The 19,956-nt window shown below is 47.2% G+C and overlaps 1 protein-coding gene across 12 annotated transcripts; it reads left to right on the top strand.

Moving 5' to 3' along the window:
* Positions 1-142: 142 nt before the first annotated feature.
* ZNF384 (zinc finger protein 384) lies at positions 143-19,717 on the top strand. 12 transcript variants are annotated; one of them, XM_047867125.1, is made up of 13 exons: positions 143-325; positions 532-593; positions 1,467-1,526; positions 7,798-7,868; positions 8,154-8,391; positions 8,627-8,674; positions 8,879-9,212; positions 10,059-10,151; positions 13,887-14,111; positions 14,817-14,999; positions 16,506-16,584; positions 17,547-17,705; positions 18,343-19,717. In XM_047867125.1, the coding sequence occupies exons 4-13, from the start codon at positions 7,803-7,805 to the stop codon at positions 18,745-18,747; spliced, it is 1,830 nt and encodes a 609-aa protein (XP_047723081.1). In that variant the 5' UTR covers positions 143-325; positions 532-593; positions 1,467-1,526; positions 7,798-7,802; the 3' UTR covers positions 18,748-19,717. The 12 variants fall into 12 exon arrangements, with proteins under 12 accessions (XP_047723081.1, XP_047723080.1, XP_047723079.1 ...); XM_047867124.1 differs by lacking the exon at positions 532-593; XM_047867123.1 differs by lacking the exon at positions 143-325 and having other exon boundaries at positions 337-593.
* The last annotated feature ends 239 nt before the right edge of the window (positions 19,718-19,956 follow it).

The raw sequence follows: 19,956 nt of genomic DNA, 5'->3' as shown, positions 1-19,956 counted from the left end.
CCACACAGGGCTCTACCGCGTCGCTGGGCAGAAGCCACTTCCGCCCTTACTAGTCGTAACTTCTGCCCTGAGGATCTCGGAGTGCGGGCAGCGCCGGATGTGCTCTGCCGCTCCCGGAAGTGACTCGACCTTTGCGTTCCCCCCCCCTTTTCCCATTGCCGCCCCCCCTGCATTGCCATTTCCCTCCCTCCCCCCCTTTTCGTTTCCGGCGCTCCCGCCTTCTCTCCGCCGCAGCTCTACTCTGAGCCCGTGGGGGGAGGGAGGGAGGGAGGGGGCGTGGAGGAATCGGGGTTCTCGGGAGCACGAGCTGCAGCACCACTTCCGGGTGAGTGTTAGGGGAGGGAGGGAGGGAGGGGGCCACCCACTGCCTCGCGCCCCCGCCCTGCGGGTGTCTCGCGCGCGTTCCGTGCGTGTGAGTGTGTGGGTCTGTCTCGCGCCGAAAGTGCGTGCCCGCGCGCACCGCCTCGCGCTCCCCCCCTCCCCTCGCCCCCTGCTGGTCCTCCCGCCCCATTCGGCTCCCTCCTTTCCCAGCAAACGCCGCCCCTCCCGCGCTCTGGCTCAGGCTCTGGCGCCGCCGCAGCCGTCGCCGCCGGGTGAGTCTCGCGCCGCTGCTGCCGGCGCGCGCCAAGCTCTCTGCTCCTCCCCCCTCCCCTTTTCCTTGGGGGGGCGTGGAAGGGGGGGGTCCACGGTGTGACTGTATGTGTGTCCGTCCCGGAACCGGAAGTGGTTGTGGAGGAGCGGGCGATGGGGAGGAATGGGGGGGCTTAGGGGGCGGGTGTCTGTCTGGTGGGTGGCAGAGTTCAGCTCCCTGGAGGGGAAGGAGGGACGTCCCAAAGAAGGGTCTTTGAGGAAGGGGTGGGGGGCGACGTCAGGAGGAGGCTCCCAGGGGCTGTCTCAGGGGAGCGAAGGTTTTCTGGGAACAGCTGGGGTCTTCAGTAGATAGACCACTGTGCAGGCTGAGGGAGGTACTTCTTGGCGCAAGGCCTTGGGTAGGCAGGGGCGAAGTCCTCGCAGAAGTGGGGGGGAGGCCAGAGGAAGTGGCTGGGCCTGAACTGGCACTGTGCCTGACACAAGGGCTTGTGCATCCCCCTAGTCTTCAGCTTTGCCTTCTGAGCCAGTCCTCAGGGGCAGGGGCCCTTCTCTTCTTCCACCTCTTCTGTTCTCTGACCCCTGGTTACCTGTGGCCCTGTGGAACGAAGAAGAACCAGTGCCTGATCCCAGGAGTGGAACCCAAGCACTGGTGATAGAGTTCATCTTAGTTCCTGAGAATTGGATTTATTTCCCTGTATCCACATAGTGGGTGGCACTACACTCCTTATTATACGATTGCATCTTTGGATTGCTGGTTGGGGGTCCGCCTGCTTTCCAGACTAACTGCTGACAGTCCAAGAATTCCTGAGGTTCTTCGCAGTTCTCAGGTGGCTGCACCCTTACTGGCCCCTGTAACCCAGACAATTTGTTCACAGAAAGTTCAGGAGCCCTGGAAAGGAGAAGGAATAAGACGACAGGAGGAAGAGAGAGAGAGGGTAAGACAATTTTGGCTTAATGGCTTTTCTGGATTGGGGGGAGAAGGGGTCATGATTAAATGGGCTTCTTGGGGACACTGTGACAGAATTCTTCAAGTAATAGCAATTGTAATACTGGTGTTAGCTGGGAGAGAAAAATTATCTCCTGACAATACCCAGGAAGTTTTTGGGTAAAAAGCTAGCACTGTATCTCATCCATTCCCACTAGTACTCAGAAATGAATTATGAAATGCTCAAGTGAAATCACTAAGCGGGGTTACATTGTGTCCAGAGGAGAAATTTATTCTGCTTTGGGGACAAATGGGCCCCAGTCTCCAGTGTGGTCCTTGTCGTAAAGCTTACGGAATTGCTTTCCTGTATTTGGAACAAGCAGAGTTGAGTTTAGCGTGGGGTTCATATTCTCAATATCGCAGTGGAGTGCTTCGGGTGGCTCTGTTGAGTGGTTAGAATCTGTGACCCAGGGTTATTTTAATTTGGTGTGTCAGATGAAGTTTTCAGGAAAAAAAACAAAAAACAAAAAACGTGGTTTGTGGGTAGTTTGAAGTAAAGTAGATAAAGTTGTATGGAGTGGACTCCAGAACTAGGTCTGCAAGAATTCAAAATACGAAGCTTGATGTGGATAGTGTGTTAGGTACTCTGAAAATGACAATGTTGAGACCCAAAAGAGTTTGAGTTCCAAGCTCATAGAAGTGTCTTCTAAGAACCGATTGCAGGCTGGTTTATAAAATTTATTTCCCATAGGTTTCTGAGCCAAGTTGATGATTAAATATTACGTGCATATCCCCTCTCGTCCAACCGCCCCGCCCCCTTTCCCCTGCCCACTTTATTTATTTATTTATTTATTTATTTATTTATTTATGGCCTCACATTTCCTGGATCCATCATTTATAATGGCATGGGCAGGACCAGGGGAACCACTGTGCCCTTCTTCCCACAGGGTACTGAGTACCATTGGTCCAGCAGTCCCCAGGATAGAAGTTGCTGGCTCAGATTGACAGCTGTGGGGTGGTAGTGGTCCTGTTGGTGTGTTTGGGATAAACCTGTTCTGGTTTATTTTGTACTTGGAAGAGTTCACAGGTAGTAGGAACGCCCCAAGTTCTATTGGGATGGTCCTTCTTGAATGTCCTTAGAACTGGAGGAAAGAGATTTTGTTTCCTTACTGAGGCAGGGGGGAAAGTCATTGTCTGTGTTTCTTCAAGTTGTTAGCTAATATTGCAGCCTATCTACAATTGTGCTTTTTGGGACAGTTTTTCTCACTACAGTGTCTGAGATCTCTGAGTCAAGTTCTTTCTGTAGTTGAATTTGAGCTGATTGTTCTTTGCATCTCTATTGTTTGTGCTTCTGGTTGATGATTACTAAGCTGTAGGCTATAGATCTGATACTTTTGGGTAGTACCTTTGTCATTATGTGGTTTTTATGTAATTGTCAGTGATTGTCACTGGTAGTGCTCATCACATGGAAGTATTTCTCTAACTCTCTTCCATTCAGGAACACTTTAAAGCATTTTATTTACCCCCCCCCCTTTTTTTTTAACTGCCTCCCATCACCATATACCTTAGGAATTTGTTTTAAGGGGTTTATTCTCCTCTATCCTCTACTCAGATAGAAACTTAGTAGAATGATAAATTATTCAGAGTCAAGCACTGATGTGGGACCTAGAATTAAATTCCAGAAGTCTTAGTTTCTAGGTTCATTCTCCAGCTACTACACTTGGTTGGCACGAGTCTTTCAAGATTTTGTAAAAGTTTGTTAAGAGAATATTGCTTTCCTGAGGAAATGCTGTGCTTTATTTGAAAAACAACAATTGTAGAGAATGTAGTAAGTACCAGGAAAGAGATGGTGGTCTTAACCAGGTCTACCAAAAACCACATGCTGCAGGCAGTGACATCTTTATTTCTGGATGGCGGGTGGCACTATGGAAGGGTGGACAGATGGACAAAGCTCTGGTGCAAGAGTTCAAGTCCTACTAAACGTTTCATGGGTGTTACTTAACGTCTTTTTTTCTGCACCTCATTGGTGCTTTTGAGATTTTGTCTGAGATTGGAAAAGAAATATGTAGTTCTCTGACCCTCTGAAAAAAAAATACCATCCAACTTAATTGTAGTAAACCTTATATTAACAGAATAGTTGAGGTATAGTGCAATAGTAAAATTGAAATTAGAACTCAGATTTTTAATCTGCCAGCATTCTTTCTACTTATTCTTTCCTGTTTTTTTGGGTCTATAATAAAAGACTTTCACTTCCTTCCCAATTTAGGGTAAACCAGTTCTTTTTATTATTATTAAAATGTTGGCATAATCATCAAAAGTGGCATTCTATGTAGAAATGAGACTTCCCTGTACTATCATTGGGCTTCTTCAAGTGTTAAGAATGTTGGTATATACCTGCTTGGATGTTGGGATGGTTTGGGGAGAGTTCCTCCATGAAAGATAGAAAGTTAAGAGGTTAATTGGTAAAGTGGACAGTAAACAGGTATTTGAGTGATCTGGCACCTGTTGCCCTGTTACACAACTCCAGGGGGCGCCATTTACATGGTATTCTGGCAAGAGCCTTCCTTCTTGGCTCTCCATTTGATATCATTTCAGGAATACAGAGATCTAAAGTCAGCCTTTTTAGAACAGTAGTATAGCATTTCTCAGATGTCACTTTGCAGGCAAATATTGCTTCTAGTTGGGTGAGCAGAACTTTCCATGTACCCTTCTTTTGGGTGGACATATTTATCAGAAGCCCACAAGGCACATTTATCATTTTGTCCTAGGACCAGCTGTGGTTTTCTGATCTTCGGTTTTGTTCTCTTAAGAACCAGAGCAGAGGGACAGACTGGGTATTCAGGGAAGCAGAGGAATCTTTTATTCAGTTTATCCCTCTGGATGGTCTGTTCTTTTTACTCTGATTCCATCATTAAGGTGTTGTGTTTTGTTTTTTCAATGTTTATTTATTTTTGAGAGAAAGAGAGAGTGCAAGCAGAGGAGGGGCAGAGAGAGAGGGAGACACAGAATCCACAGCAGGCTCCAGGCTCTGAGCTGTCAGCACAGAGCCCCACGCAGGGCTCAAATCCATGAACCACAAGATCTTGACCTGAGCCGAAGTTGGATGCTTAATCGACTGAGCCACCCAGACTCCTCCCGATTCCATCATTCTAAAATCAGTTATCTTAATGGCCAAGTGAAGTCTTACAGGTTGTGAACAGAAACTATCGTCTTTAGCTACATTTTGCTCTTACCAAAATTCCACTTTTGGAAACATTTATAGAGAACTACATGGAAAATGTATAATTCATTCCTGGATGTGTTGTAAATTTTAATTGATGCATCAAGTCATAATATCAGAGAGCATGTACTTTAGTTGTAGGGTTTGGTCTCTTGTAGCACCCCCATTCTTAACTGGCTCTTTGGTATCTGCATTCAGAGCTCTTCTCTGATATTTACTGTTTGACTCTGTGACTTCAGTTTCTTCATTTGAAAAATGAGGATTACAGTACCTACTTCATAGAATTGCTGTGGTAATTAAATGATACGATAGTTGTGAAGTGCTTAGAACAGTGCCCTGAACACAATAAGCACTTAATAAATGTTGATGGTGATATTGACCTTGTCCTATCCTCCACATCACTTTGTATGTCCCCTTTGTAAGAACCTGCAGGGTCTATTTCCCTCAGAAACTTTCTCCTGAGCCACTTGTAGGACAATATGAGTGGATGTAATCTTTTTTGGTGAGGAGGGGCGTTGTACACAGGAATTCTATCTGAAGATATTATTTTCAGGCTTTCAGTTCCTGCCTCCTAAATTTTCACATCCGTAATGTGTTTACTTCCTTGACTTTTTAGGGGGAAATTACAATTAGATCCTCCTTTCTTTATTCTCTAGCCTAATTCTCTACTTCATTTCCACCGTATGTCATGACTTTTCTGTATCATTTCTCTCAGCTCGAAGGTTAGACAGATGGGGGTTGTGGGTTATGGTTTGAGCCCCTAGCATTGTTTTCAAAATCTGTGTGTACAGAGTCCAGTGTCCTTCAGTTTACTAAATACAGAATTGCTTACTGGGTGATGAGTCCTATGTTTGAGACAATGGGTAGGTCCAAGATGTGATCTCTGCTTCCCAAAAAGCTTGGCAAGATTGGATCCCCTGAAACCGTGATTTGGTCATTTCTCTTTCAATGTTTATTTATGTATTTTTGAGAGACAGCGCACGTGTGCACACAGGGGAGGGGCAGAGAGAGAGGGAGACAGGATCTGAAGTGGGCTCTGTGCTGACAGCAGAGAGCCCAATGAGGGGCTCGAACTCACAAACTGCAAGTCCATGACCTGAGCCAAAGTTTGATGCTTAACCAACTAAGCCACTCAGGCGCCCCTATCATTTCTTGATTTCTGTTGCCTAAGAAGGACCTGGGTTAATGCTGGAAGTTAATGCTAAAGTTAATGCTGGAAGGAAAAGGTTAGCACCTGTTTTGGAGACTGTTCTGATGTGTTTTATGAGTTGGGGAGCAGGATTTGTCTGGGGTTGATCCTCAAATCAGTTAATAATGAGCCTTGTTTGTGTGAAGTTGTAGTCAGATTTGATGCATTCCTCTCCTCTGCTACTTTTTAGGAAAGAGTAGGTTGAAATTCAGTAGTGCTTCCCTTTATAGGTTTTATGAACATTGAGAGTGCTGTTTAATAGAGCAAAACGTGTGATGAGATTTCTGGAGAAGGATGAGGAATGGGGTTACGTCTAGAGTGATGTCCGTTCTGTTTCTCCTCCTTTGTTACAGATCTTTCTTAGTTTCCTTAATCTACTTCTAACCTGTTTCTGTGTCCAGTGTACCCTCTAGCACTTAGTAGCTCTGGTATCTATCTGCCTCCAGAACATCCTCAGCAGGGCCCCCCCATGGCTGTAAGCCACAGGTCCTTCTTTCCCACCTGAATCTTGGTTGCTTCTGGTTCGAAAAGCAGCATGACGATAATGTTTACTTCTTGCTGTTCGTCATTTCCCCATTCCATCAGTCTCTTACTCCCTCTTCACCTGCCTTCTGCTGGGCTGGATCCAGAATTTGGGGAAGCTGCTCTTGAATAACTGCAGTTAACATACGGTCTTGCTAGGAGAAGTGATCAGAGTGGGAAAATGAGCAGTGGGGTGCCTAGGTTCTGTACCCATCATGATTCTGAGGATTACTTTTCTTGCTTATTCCTCACTCCCAAAGTTTGAGCTTAATTATCATCCACATACAGAGAAGAATTTGAACGCTTCGAGGCATCATGTGTGAGATATACAGAGCAGGAGTCTAGTACTGTGTATGTGTTTTGGTGCACTGTTGTCCCTATTCTGAATCCCTGTAGGTAGAGATGTGGGGCGCTGCTACTCCCGGCACTGGAACCCTCTTTTAAACTGGTAGTTCCAGGTTCTCACTGCTTGGCTTCGCATGTGTGGTACCCAGTGTGGCACCGTGGGTGTTCTTGGACCTTGGTGGGATCAGTGGGGCATGGTCCCCAGGTAGCATCTGGTACTCAGAAAATATCTTGGTTGTGATTTCCTGCCAATTTTGCTCTTTAATTCCCCTGCGCATTTTGTGTTCCAGCCTAGCTGTGTAGAACGACAGGTATGTCAGTTGAAACTCTTTCCCAAGGAAGCTATGTTTGAAGGATAAAGGAAAAGAGCGGGGATAGGTACCCCGACTGTTTTTTAGCCAGTCAGTGATTTGCTTTGTGTGACCTTGGGTACATCCCTTCCCTGCTCATGCCTTCAGCTCCTCTTTTTGTCACCAAAGAAAAGTAATACTGAGTCTCTTTCTTTTTTTTTTTTTTAATTTTTTTTAATGTTTATTTATTTTTGAGACAGAGAGAGACAGAGCATGAACAGGGGAGGGGCAGAGAGAGAGGGAGACACAGAATTTGGAACAGGCTCCAGGCTCTGAGCTGTCAGCCCAGAGCCCGATGCGGGGCTCGAACTCACGGACCGTGCGATCATGACCTGAGCTGAAGTCGGACGCTTAACCAACCAAGCCACCCAGGCGCCCCTAGTGAGTCTCTTTCTAATGGGAGACATTCTGTGGTTAAGTGAGATGTGTTTAAGTTCTTCCACCAGCATCTTGAGAAGGATAGGCTCTGTTGGATTTCATGCTGAGTGGCTCTCTGGAACTAATACGGTAGATCCAGAGATCTTCACCGCAGATTCTCAGCCATGTGGTCAGGTCCTGAAGACGAGGTCAGGAACTCCTCATTGTCTCCTTCTCGGTTGCCAGGTTACTTCAGATTTATTCCTCACTATGATGTGATCTCCCTTTCTTTCTTCAGGTAGAATGGAAGAATCTCACTTCAATTCTAACCCGTACTTCTGGCCTTCTATCCCCACAGTCTCAGGACAGGTAGGTGGTGGTGGTGTTTTTCTCCTCCTTCCCTATCATGTACTTTTTTCAACTTTTGAGTAGTGAGTTCTAGTACTGTGGAGACTGAAGCAAGATAAATCACGTGCTGCTTCACCAGGTCCCCCACCACCAAGAACTCTAGCGTTTCTGTTTTGGCTTCTCTGGAAGCACAAAGATATGAACTATTTACTCCTTGGAGGACGGACATTGTAAAGTGCTCGGGGAACAGACAAAATCAGGTTCTTTCTGAAGAGGCCGCTCGCCTCCCCTTTCCTTTTCTTTTAGATTGAGAACACGATGTTCATCAACAAGATGAAGGATCAGCTGCTGCCGGAGAAGGGCTGTGGGCTGGCTCCACCCCACTACCCCACCTTGCTGACAGTGCCTGCCTCCGTGTCCCTGCCCTCAGGCATCAGTATGGACACAGAGTCCAAGTCAGACCAGCTGACCCCACATAGCCAGGCGTCCGTTACCCAGAACATCACCGTGGTCCCTGTGCCGTCTACAGGACTGATGACTGCTGGTGAGCCACTCTGCTCTTCTCCAATCTGAGGTGTTGATCTTCCATGATCAGTACCCCAGGCTGGAGGGCTCCAAGGACATGGGGAGTGGGATATGTGTTTGATTACTCAATCACATTTTTATTAAGTGCCTACTGTGTGCCTAGCAATGTGCTAGGCATTGTGGGGGATACAAAGAAGTAGAAGATGCGGTCCCTGCCTTTGAGGAGGTGACATTCTTTCCTTCTCTGAATCAAGGAGTCTCCTGTTCTCAGAGGTGGAGAAGAGAAGGGAGTCAATCAAGGGGTAAATCTCACTGTTACTGGGGGTGGGGTGGGGACAGGGGTTAGGAGACCATTATTTTTCTACAGGGTTTGGGGTTTCCTATATACTCTGGGCTGGGGGGGCGGTGGTGAGGGGTTGATTAGACAATGATCTGGGGGGAAATTAAATAGGATTAGGATCAGGACTGGACAACATGACACCATCTCCTTTTTCTCCCAATCCTAGGTCCCGGTTTGGTAATCACGTCCCCCTCAGGCTCCCTTGTGACCACAGCCTCATCAGCTCAGACCTTCCCCATTTCGGCTCCCATGATTGTCTCAGCTCTTCCCCCTGGCTCACAAGCCCTGCAGGTGGTCCCTGACCTCTCCAAGAAGGTAGCATCAACCCTAACAGAGGAAGGAGGCGGAGGTGGTGGTGGAGGTGGCAGTGTGGCTCCTAAGCCCCCTCGGGGCCGGAAGAAGAAGCGGATGCTGGAATCAGGGCTGCCTGAGATGAATGACCCTTATGTCCTCTCCCCTGAGGATGACGATGACCATCAGAAAGACGGCAAGACCTATAGGTAAGAGTCAGAGCCGGGGCAGTGAGGGGCAAGGATCACGGTCTCAGTTCACCTACCCCTTTGTGTCTTGCCCCGGATCAGGCTCCACGCCGACAGCTTTCCACCTCAGGTCCACTTGCATGTCAGGTGCTCTCTTGTGGGGGAGGAAAGTGGGGCTCTTAGCACTTCTCGAGTGACTCTTCCCCAGGATGCAGACCCATTTTACTCCTTCCCTTTTGGGGTAGTTAGCAGTGACTAATTTTTGAATGACATAATGGAGTTTCTTTCTTATGGTAAGGTGTTAGGCTGGCTTTCAGACTCTGTCTCCAGCTCCTTTTTGCTTTCTGCATTTTCCATTCCTATTTTTCTAAGAAACTTTTCTGAAAAGCCCCTGACCTTAACCTGTGTGCCATCCACTTGTTCTTGGGCCACATTTAAGCACTGACCCTGCATGGTGGGGATGATGGGAGGGGTCTCTATAAAAAGGTGGGAGGAATAAGATATCACCCTTTGGCCCTTGGAATATATGCTTATAAAGTGCCTGTTTGCTCACTTTCTAATTCATGAAAGTCATTTTGATTCTGGACTTCCCTTAAGTTGTCCATTGCCAAAAAAGTGTTCTGTTTGCATGTGGTGCTATACGAAAATAATTACAGAGGTAGACTCCCCGCCCTTTGAAAGTTGCAAGTCGTTTAATCCCCCTTGAGAACTATCAAGGGCCCTAGTGGGTTTGGGAAATTTGGTCCCGGTGTACAGAGTGGGATAACCACTGTCACAGCTTTGGTGCAGACAGGGGCAGATGTGCATGGCTGGGAGACTGGGTCTGTCCTTAGTGTACCGAGATGGGCAATGTTGTTCCCATTTTAGGAGCGAAGGGAACTGCGGCACAGGAAATGGACAGAGCCTTGGGCTCATGGATTCAGTTCCCGGCTCCACCACGAACTTGCTGTGTGACCCTGGGCAAGTCCTTTCCCCCTCTCTGGGCCTCAGTTTCCTCATCTGTAAAATGGGGAGAATTCTGTTTATGCCTCCCATTTGTTGGGAGTATATATCAGATAAGATTTGAAATGTTGGGAACTTCAGAAGAAAGAGATAAGAAATAGTTGTCATTTAGCATTTATTTTTATTTCTGCTGTATACGTCTACTGTGGAGAGTAGCCACAACTGCAGAGTGTTTAAGTTCTTCTTTGTAAGTGAAGAGGAGGGGAGTTGCTATGTAGAAAGTATTGAGCATTGCAGAATCCCAGCCCATAATCTGAAAGTTCATTGCAGCTTTATTATTACAGGTGTATCCCACCTTATACAATAAAAGTGTTCCTGGAAAATGTTTACATCATATCATTTTATAAAGGTACCTGACAAGTTTGATTCATTTAAAAGCATCTTCTATATATCATTTCATAAAATGAAAGTCCCTTTTATTTTATATAAATCCGGATTTTTATGTATTTGCTTAAAGTGAGGTCATTGTGACATGGAGATACACCTATATAAAGTGTGTCGTTGTAAGACTGATGGGCTGGGTCCCTGACATCCTATGCTGCTTTGCACATGGATCAGGGTCCTCTGATTCTGTCAAGGGTTTTTTTTGTTGTTGTTGTTTTGTGGTTTTTGTTTTTTGTTTTTGTTTTTTTGCTTGCTTATTTTTTGGACCCACATTAAAGCTATTTCTGGACTTCCCAAAGTGTGTCTATGGGAAGAAATGTGAATATGCAATTGGAAGGAAGTCCTGGTAGCATTTTCTACACTCTCAGTGTATTGGGAAGTCTTGAGAGGCCCCACACCCAGGTGACTAAAGAAAACTGAAATTTAAGGGCGCCTAATTATATTGTAGGTGAATGGAATTTCTTCAGAAACTCAGAACTCTGAATTTTCAAAGCAGTCTTTTTAATCACAAAAAAATCCCTATTTCCATGCATGTTTGAGTCAACCACATTCATTCCTGTGGTCAGTGACATTTGACTGAGTATTGTTGGACTAGGGTTCTATTAGTCTGGGCAAGTCAACTTATTTCTAGTTCTTTGTTCCCATCTGTAAAATGGGAAGATCAGTCATGGCCCCCATCTATCATGTGTTTTTGAGGGAAAATCAAGAGTATTTGAAATTATTTTTGAGTGTCTTAGGGAAAAAATGGGATGGTAATTCAGTTGTTATTGTGAACAAGGTCATTGCACTGTGTGCTTCCAGAAGGGCCCCATTAGTATGTTGGATGTGAATGGTGCCCCCTGGAGTTGTGCACCTAGCTATAAGGAGTAGTAGCTTTTCTGCCTCCTGCTAACTGCCCACTGCCACAATACTCCTAAGTCAGATTTCTTTCCAGCTACCCAACACCTTGCATTAAAAGACTTGGACTCTTTTATCTGGCTTCATAGCATTTCAGAGTTGGAAATACTTTAATGGTCACCTAATCCAGTTCCTTCCCTGTAGTTGAGTCTTCTACACATTCCTGGCAGATGACAGTCTGCCTCTCCTTGAATACCTCTAGTGTGAGGAATCTTTAAAATTAGGTTAGAATCATAGCTTTGTAGTGAATAGCTGTTTGCCCTTTGGCAAATTACTTAACCTTTCTGAGCCTTCGTGTTCCTTTCTGTAAAACAGGGATAATGCTCGCTAGGCTGTTGTGAGGAGTGGAGACAGTGTGTTTAAAGTGCCTAACTGGTGTGGTGCCCTCGCAGTATCAGGCACAACAACAAATGGCAACTATGATTTTCATTACTCTGATCGTTGCTGTACCTTCTACCTTTCGAGAGGGCTTATTTTGTTGCCAGTCCGTTGTCTATGACTTTAAGTTTTGCGGATTCTTCTCTAGTTGAACTTTGATGAAGAGGGTTATTTTCTCTTTTATAGTTAATCTCATACTAAGGGTGCAGTTGTGTGTTCCACACTCACACACAAACTATGAGCTTGTGTTTGAGTTAAAACGGTACGTGTTGTTCCACTTGTCTGAGGAATTTTAGCAACCAAGGGAAATTATTTTGTATCTTCAGTACTGTTCCCCTCAAGTGACAATGTGTCCAGTTTCTGACTTCAGTGAAATGTATAGTAGCATGAGCTCATCCGTCAGCACTGGTATGTTAACATTAGTGCAATTGAATTATTAGAGAACACTTGGCTTACCTTTGTTCTGAATATTTGCTGGCCCTGGAGGCAGATATTTATCTCTCCATTTTACAGACCAGAAAATTGAGGTCTAGATTGACGAGCAAGCCTGTAATTGAACACTGAGTAGAGCCCAGGTGTCCAGACTAACATTGGCTGTGTCCTTTGGGCCATACTAACTATAAACAGAACCTCCCCACCACCCATATAATGGCTGGGCAAACCAAACAACAGCCAAGAATTGGTAAACTGGGATTGGATTTCCTTCATAATTACCAAGTGACCAGGGAAATAGAAATTGACCTTAACGATTGGAATTTTAGTAGAAACATTAATACAGGAGCCACACCTCCAAGTACCGTGATATTTTTTTTTCCTCTGAGGAATGCAGAGTTCTTTTTAGTCGTGATCTCAGTTATTTTCTAAAGATTTCTCCTGGGATCCGAAAAAAGCCGAAACCATCACTCTGCACCATCCCCAGCCCTGATTATAGGGAGAAGTTGAGGAGGAACCAAAGCAGAGGGACTTTTTCCCCAGTTGCCTGACTTCCAGGTGCTGCCCTTTCTGCCAGCTCACACTGTGCACTGCGGGGTTGTTTAGGAATGAGAGCATTCCAGCTCACACACAGATAGCACTTCCTCGATAAAGGCTGAATAGTTGTGGCTTATCCTGCTCAGAGGCCTCCTTACTTGATGCTGTTGGGCAATGTCAGAACAGGAAGGATTACCAACCAGGTGATGGGGGAAAGTGTACCAGCTGCTGTTGATGTTATCCCCGAGTGCTGACTTGGGCTCCATGTGCTAGGGAAGAGGAAAGGTTTGTCATGGAAGCTCAGGGTTTCACAAATTTTTTCCTCCTCAGTGTTTGAGGCTACAGCCCACTCCCAACAGCAACCTCAGCTCTTTGTAAAAGCGGTTCCCTCACTTTATCGCCAAGGGGCTCAGGGATGGTGGTGGTTGGTGGAACATCAGATGCACAGTGGAGGCCAGATGTATATGATTTGGAAAAGCCCCTTCCACGTAATCCTGATCCTTTTCCACCCCTATCCCTCTAGGAATCACTGGCAAAAAGGAAGTAGGAGAGAATCTGAGAGAAGACAATTATCTGAGGAGACAGGAGAGAAGCCCTTCTGGGGAATGTAGTCAGTTTGTCCTCATTATCGTCTCAGGAACTTGAGAGATACCTGAGAGATGTACTTTATGCATGGGAAGTTGGGGGAAGGAGCTCTCTTTTAAAGTCTGAAATAAAGTTACAGGCAGAAGGAAAACAGAAGTTAGCTGATATTGCTGGCCCGATGAAATCCGCATCAGCCTAGAGCCGATAATAAGATTTTCCTGCCTTTTCTGGTTGAATTCTTGTTTCCGTACACACTTAGGGAGTCCAGTCACTCAGCAGACATGTACTGAATATTTGTATTGTGTGGGTCTGTATTAGTTTAGTCTATAAAGAGGAGTAGAACAGATCCTCCCCTCAGGGGCCTTACAACATAGTTGTAGTAAGAGAGATCAGATAGGCTGGCTTCTGTGGAAGTGGAGGGAGGGTTCAGCAGTGCTCTGTCAGTGGGAAGGTTCTAACCGCTGCCCTCACTTGGCCCAGGTGCCGGATGTGCTCACTGACATTCTACTCAAAGTCGGAGATGCAGATCCACTCCAAGTCACACACCGAGACCAAGCCCCACAAGTGCCCGCACTGCTCCAAGACCTTCGCCAACAGCTCCTACCTGGCCCAGCACATCCGTATCCACTCAGGGGCCAAGCCCTACAGTTGTAACTTCTGTGAGAAATCCTTCCGCCAGCTCTCCCACCTCCAGCAGCACACCCGGTAAGGCTGCTCTTGGTTTTATCCCGTCACCCGGCTGCAGACCCCTTACCCTAAGGCCACGTTGCCTGAGCCTTCTCTTCTGTCCTCGTGGTTTCTTTTTTCCCTTGTGACTTTGCCCTTTGGGAGCCTCAGTTCGCTCTCATTACTGTCTGTGAAAAATAAACTGTGTATTTTAGCAGTTTGCAGGGGCCTGGGAAATTGTGGTCTCCAATCCCAAAGTCTGGAACGGTTTTTGTGGTTTCTCTCTTTGTCTGTGTTTGGAAATCTTCTGCAGAGCAGGCCCTGCTTATACTGTATGCTTCAGTTCAGAGCCAAGGTGTGCATTCAACTTCAGGTCCATGGGGAACAGGCGGTATTTGGTCTTTGTTGAAAGTACTGTTTGGAATCAGGGTATATGTGGTGAGTGTGTAAGCTTAGAACAAAGCAGAGGGCTGACAAGACTGAGACCGTTAAGGTTACCAGGAGCCAGGGGCCGCGGCTCTGCATCACCTCACTGCCATTCTAGCCACCGACGTAAGATCAGCAGCGACCTAGATCTGGGTGTCCTCGCCATTAGCCTCTCCAGGCCGGAGTATGTTTGGGAGGAGGGAGGAGGGGGTGCTCTCATCCGTCAAGCAACATCATTTCACCCAGCAGAGAGCTGAGCCCGTGGTGTCGAACTGCTTCCTCCTCCCCCCTTCCCTCCTCTCCTCTCCTCTCCGGCAGGATCCACTCCAAGATGCACACGGAGACCATCAAGCCCCACAAGTGCCCGCACTGCTCCAAGACCTTCGCCAACACCTCCTACCTGGCCCAGCACCTCCGAATCCACTCGGGGGCCAAGCCCTACAACTGTTCCTACTGCCAGAAGGCCTTCCGCCAGCTCTCCCACCTCCAGCAGCACACACGGTAAGGGAGAGTGGCGGGCTACTGCCCCCGCCCCGCTGGCATGCCCTCCCCACCCCCGCCCCGGACACACACAACAACCCGCATGCGGGGGGCGGGGGAGAGACCTGGCCGGAGGAGCATACGACTGGCGCCTGGGAGAAGAAGAAACAACAACCCTGGAGTGGATGCTCGAGAGAACCTTTCTGGGGCACAAGCTGCGCTGGGGAGATGCAATGACTGTGTGACATGGGAGGAAGAGACTCAGCTGGAGCAGAGACAACTTCTGCCTTCATTTCTCTCCCCGAAAACACCAATACGCACATGTTGCAAGATTTTCTCCTGGATGCCGAAGCAAGGGCATTTGGTTGGAGAAGACCATACCTCTAGCCCTTAGGGCACCATGTATGAACAGGAAATGTAATCAGACTTTTTTCGCTGGGTCTCAGCCTGGTGACACCTACGGCAATAAGCAAGGCTCTGAGGGATGCCAGGAATAGAGAACAGAACGAAACATGTCTGAAATGATCACAGAGAACCGGCAAATGAAATGAAAAAGCTCCTGCTTCATAAGGATGCCCACTGTTTGTCCCATGAATGTGGAGTGACTAGGAGGGAGTGAACCTGCCACCTGGAAGAGTTGATGACATCCTTCATCAGTATCTCAAGTTGAACTGCAATCCAAACTCTTACTGGCCAGAGGCCTTCTCACCTGGCTGTTTCCGGACGTGGTGATCCGTCTCAAAGTGGTCAGATACCTTGTTTTGCGAAGAGGAGAAGTCGGGCTTTCCTCACAAGGAGACAGACTCGTCCTGTGATGTTTCCAAGATTTTATACTGGAGGTCCAGAAAAGCAGCTGGTCACAAAGATAGTTCTGAAGTCCCCGATAAGTAGCAGGTGTCTACGGACCCTCAAGTCCTTGGCTCATCTCAGTGGAGGGCCCTGTAGCGTTTGGGAAAGAGGTCAAATTGGTACTAAAGTAGGCATCTCCTGCCGTTAGGGGGCTGGACTCGGAAAAGCCCCAAGGAGTTTCCATGAGTATTAATATCACTGCTGCTCTCCATAATTAGCATAACTCTGCTGTTCTTTGACACCAGAACTTTTTCTGGGAGTGGTGCTCAAGGCTGAGGGCATAGCTTCTGGTTGTATTGTGGGGGCCAAGGAAGAAGTGTTTTGTGTTTCTTTTCAGTGTGTTCACCATATGTTTTTGAACATTCATCAGGGACAGCTACTGTAGTCGCTGACTTGTATGCCAAATTAGGGACTGCCTGTCTCTTGGCTGCCACGCTGCCGGTTCCTCCTCCCCCGGCAGAGGAGCCCAGCTTGAACTGAGTGATGGAGGCAGTGAGCAGAGATCAGGCACTATGGCGTGATCCGTGTCAGAGAGGAGCTGAGGCTGGGACCTCCTGGAAACCCAGCTTGAACTCCTGTAGGAGGGCAGGCGTGACCTTGAGGAGGTTTGTGAAGGAACTGATCCCTGAGTGGCCTTGCTGACCTCCTTTCCCTTTCTTCTTTTCTCATCCTGTGCAGAATCCACACCGGTGACAGACCATACAAATGTGCACACCCGGGCTGTGAGAAAGCCTTCACGCAGCTCTCCAATCTGCAGGTAAATGTTCCACCTTCCACATGAGGCCTTGTGTCTGACGCTGGGCTCAAAGTGCCGTTTGACTAGTACAGTGGTTCCTGAACTTTTTCAGGGCCTGTTTACACCCTTAATAATTATTGGGAAACCCAAAGAGTTTTTGTTGATGTGAGTACAGAGAATGTAAAACTGAAAAAGTTGAAAGCATATTTAGTGACTAATTTAAAAATAACAAACCCATTGCATACTAACATTAACCTATTTCCAAACATATGCCCACTCCCCCCAAAATGGAAAGAATGGCATCGTTTTACACTTTGCATGTTTTTTAGTGTCTAGCTTACCAGAAGATGGCTACCTTCCTGCTGCATTCAGTCTTTGTGACATCACGCATTGTGTGATCTCTGTACAGTCATGAGAGAATGAGCATGAAAAGGCCAACGTAGTCTTATTATCATTTTGAAAGCAGTTTTGACTTTGGGGGCCCTGTGGAAAAGTCTTGGTATTCCCTAGTGTCCCCTCCGCTTCGCTTTGGGAACCACCAGGCCGGTGGAGCCAGTATAGCCATCCTTCTCATTTTCCAGGATCCTGGAATGTGCTGCAGGAGATACATACACCTCTTCCCTTTGCCTGTAACTCCTCAAGTTTTACTGAGCAGCTTCCCAGGGCGCCTGGGTGGCTCAGTCGGTTTAGCATCTGACTTTGGCTCATGATCACACGGTTTCTGAATTCGAGCCCTGCATTGGGCTCTCTGCTGTCACCACAGAGCCCGTTTCGGATCCTCTGTTCTGCTCTGTCTGCATGTCCCCTGTTCACTCTTTTCCCTGAAAAAGAAACATTAAAAAAAAAAAGGCAATTTGCATTGCCTTCCAATGGAAAGAGAATCTGGAAGGCTGACACCCAGCTCAGGGCTTTTCCATTAAGGTCACAGAGGCAGGAAGGAAGAGCCCAAGGTCCTCATCCTGATTCTTTCCCCGTTTTCCCAGTCCCACAGGCGGCAGCACAACAAAGATAAACCCTTCAAGTGCCACAACTGTCACCGGGCGTACACGGACGCAGCCTCACTAGAGGTGCACCTATCTACGCATACGGTGAAGCATGCCAAGGTGTATACCTGCACTATCTGTAGTCGGGCATACACGTCGGTGAGTGCGCAGTGCCTTCCCTTTACTTCCCTCTGGGCCTGTGAGACCATGGTCCACTTCACCCCACCTCTCTGGATAAAGAGCTGTTGCCTTGAATATGCTTGCTCCCTAGCTCCCAATTAACCGGAATCGATAAAGAGAACAGAAATGACACAGACATGTAGCTCGGGAATTGAGGGGGATGCCTGAGCTCTTGAGCCTATAGAGAAAGATTGCTAAGCAATGATTCTTTGTTTTGTTTTGTTTCGTTTTTTTTTTTTTTTTGGCTAAGCGGTGATTCTTAATTTTACTTAAATACAAGGCAAAATAATGCAACTTGCAACTTGCAGTTTTGGGAGAAAGATTTTTTAGATGGCTCCGGGAAAAGGTGGTAAAGTTGTTCCATTCAAAGATCTTTGAGAAAATGACGCTTTCCCTGTGCCAACTGAATGCCCCCTGTGACTCCAAAGGTCTCCCTCTCCTTTCTGCCCAGTATTGAACACTGAAAGAGGCTTCTGGAGAGAATTTGCCCGTGGCTCCAGAATGTCCCCGTATAAGTATGGCTCTATGTGAAGTAAAGTAAGAGCCCAGGATGCCAGTTATAAGTAACCTCTTTTCTTCTCTTTAATCCCTCAACTCTTTTTCACATCTCCTTCAGGAAACGTACCTTATGAAACATATGCGCAAACACAACCCTCCTGATCTCCAGCAACAAGTGCAGGCAGCAGCGGCGGCAGCGGCGGTGGCCCAGGCCCAGGCCCAGGCCCAGGCTCAGGCTCAGGCCCAGGCCCAGGCCCAGGCCCAGGCTCAAGCCCAAGCCCAGGCTCAAGCCCAGGCCTCCCAGGCATCGCAGCAGCAGCAGCAGCAACAGCAGCCACAGCCACCACACTTCCAGTCCCCTGGGGCAGCCCCCCAGGGTGGGGGTGGTGGGGACAGCAACCCCAACCCTCCACCCCAGTGTTCCTTTGACCTGACCCCCTATAAGACGGCGGAGCATCATAAGGACATCTGCCTCACTGTCACCACCAGCACCATCCAGGTGGAGCACCTGGCCAGCTCGTAGAGACCTGTGCTGCCACCCACTGGGAAGAGGGGAAAGAAGTTCTGGTTCCTTCTTTCTCCAACTTCTCTTGGTGGGAAAAGTCTTCTTCCTTGACAGGCCTTGCCTCCATCTCCTTGGGCCTCAGGCACGGCCTTCCTACACAGGATACCATGCTTATTCTCAACTCCTCTTCAAAAGGAATATCAGCCCTCCTGATTGGCAAAGGAATAAGGAGCTGGTAGTGTAATCCAGCAGCCTCCCCTTCCAAGCATAGCTTTTCAAAATTGGGGGTTGGTGCTCAAGGGAGGGATTTGCTATGACCTCATAGAAACGTTTCCAGTGTGGGCACTTACCCTCTCGTTACCCTCATAATCCTCAAAAGTTGGGGCTGGTGGAAGACTAGAGGCTGGTCCTCCCAGATCTCTGAGAGAAGGGAGCCCTAAATGCAACCAGCCTCCTGTTCTATTCTTGCCTGCAAAAGAACGGAGGTTTCTCACACGCCCCGATGAGCGGGAGCCGTCTTCCCCTCGTGGTCTCACTTCACTTCCTACCTAATGCTGGAAGAGGGAGATCTCAGTGGGGGTCAGACCCCCTTTATTTGTAAAGGGGCAAGGGCTGAGATGTGGTCCCCAAGGGGCCAGAGATCCCCAAAATGGTCAAGGGTGGCTTAGAAGTGTGGGTTAATGGTTTTCCTTGGGGCCTCTCCCCGTCTCTGCCAGCCAAGGCCCTATACTCGGTCTCCCAGTCCCAAAGCCAGAGGAGCTGTGGGAGCTTTGTGTTCTTTATGAAAGCCCAAAACAAAGGGTGTTGCAGAGAAGGGAGAGTTCAGGGCAAACACAAGGACTGGACTTAGCTCCCTAGGTGCCACGGTCAATTGCCGGACACGGATTTATATATAAATATATATATAAATATATATATATATACCCACTCATCACGGCCATCTTTGTTGTAACCATTTCTGTGTTTATAAATGCATTATCTCTCAGAATTTTCATATTTGATGTTTTGTTTATTTTTGTCTTTTTTGTTTTTCTCCACCCTGTCTTCTGGCCAACGGCATTTTTATTTCCTTTTGCCCTTTTTGTTTGTTTTTAAATCATGGCAGATTTCAGAGAAAAGACAAAATGAAAAAAAATCAGGAAATCAGTTGTTATAAAGCAATTTAAAATGAAGAAAAAAAACCTTATGTACAAACCAAGGGGTGTTTTTAGAACCTTGTATAGAAAT

The sequence above is a fragment of the Prionailurus viverrinus genome, chromosome B4, assembly GCF_022837055.1.
Source record: "Prionailurus viverrinus isolate Anna chromosome B4, UM_Priviv_1.0, whole genome shotgun sequence".
Lineage (NCBI taxonomy): Eukaryota > Metazoa > Chordata > Mammalia > Carnivora > Felidae > Prionailurus > Prionailurus viverrinus.
Note: the sequence above shows the minus strand (reverse complement) of the source record. Positions and strands in the feature narration are given on the sequence as shown.

Coding starts and splice junctions, on each gene's coding strand:
- ZNF384 (XM_047867124.1), top strand. CDS start 7,803: ATGGAAGAATCTCACTTCAATTCTAACCCGTACTTCTGGCCTTCTATC. Junction 8,675..8,878: donor AGAAGGGAGTCAATCAAGGG/GTAAATCTCACT, acceptor TCCCAATCCTAG/GTCCCGGTTTGGTAATCACG. Junction 14,112..14,816: donor CACCTCCAGCAGCACACCCG/GTAAGGCTGCTC, acceptor CCTCTCCGGCAG/GATCCACTCCAAGATGCACA.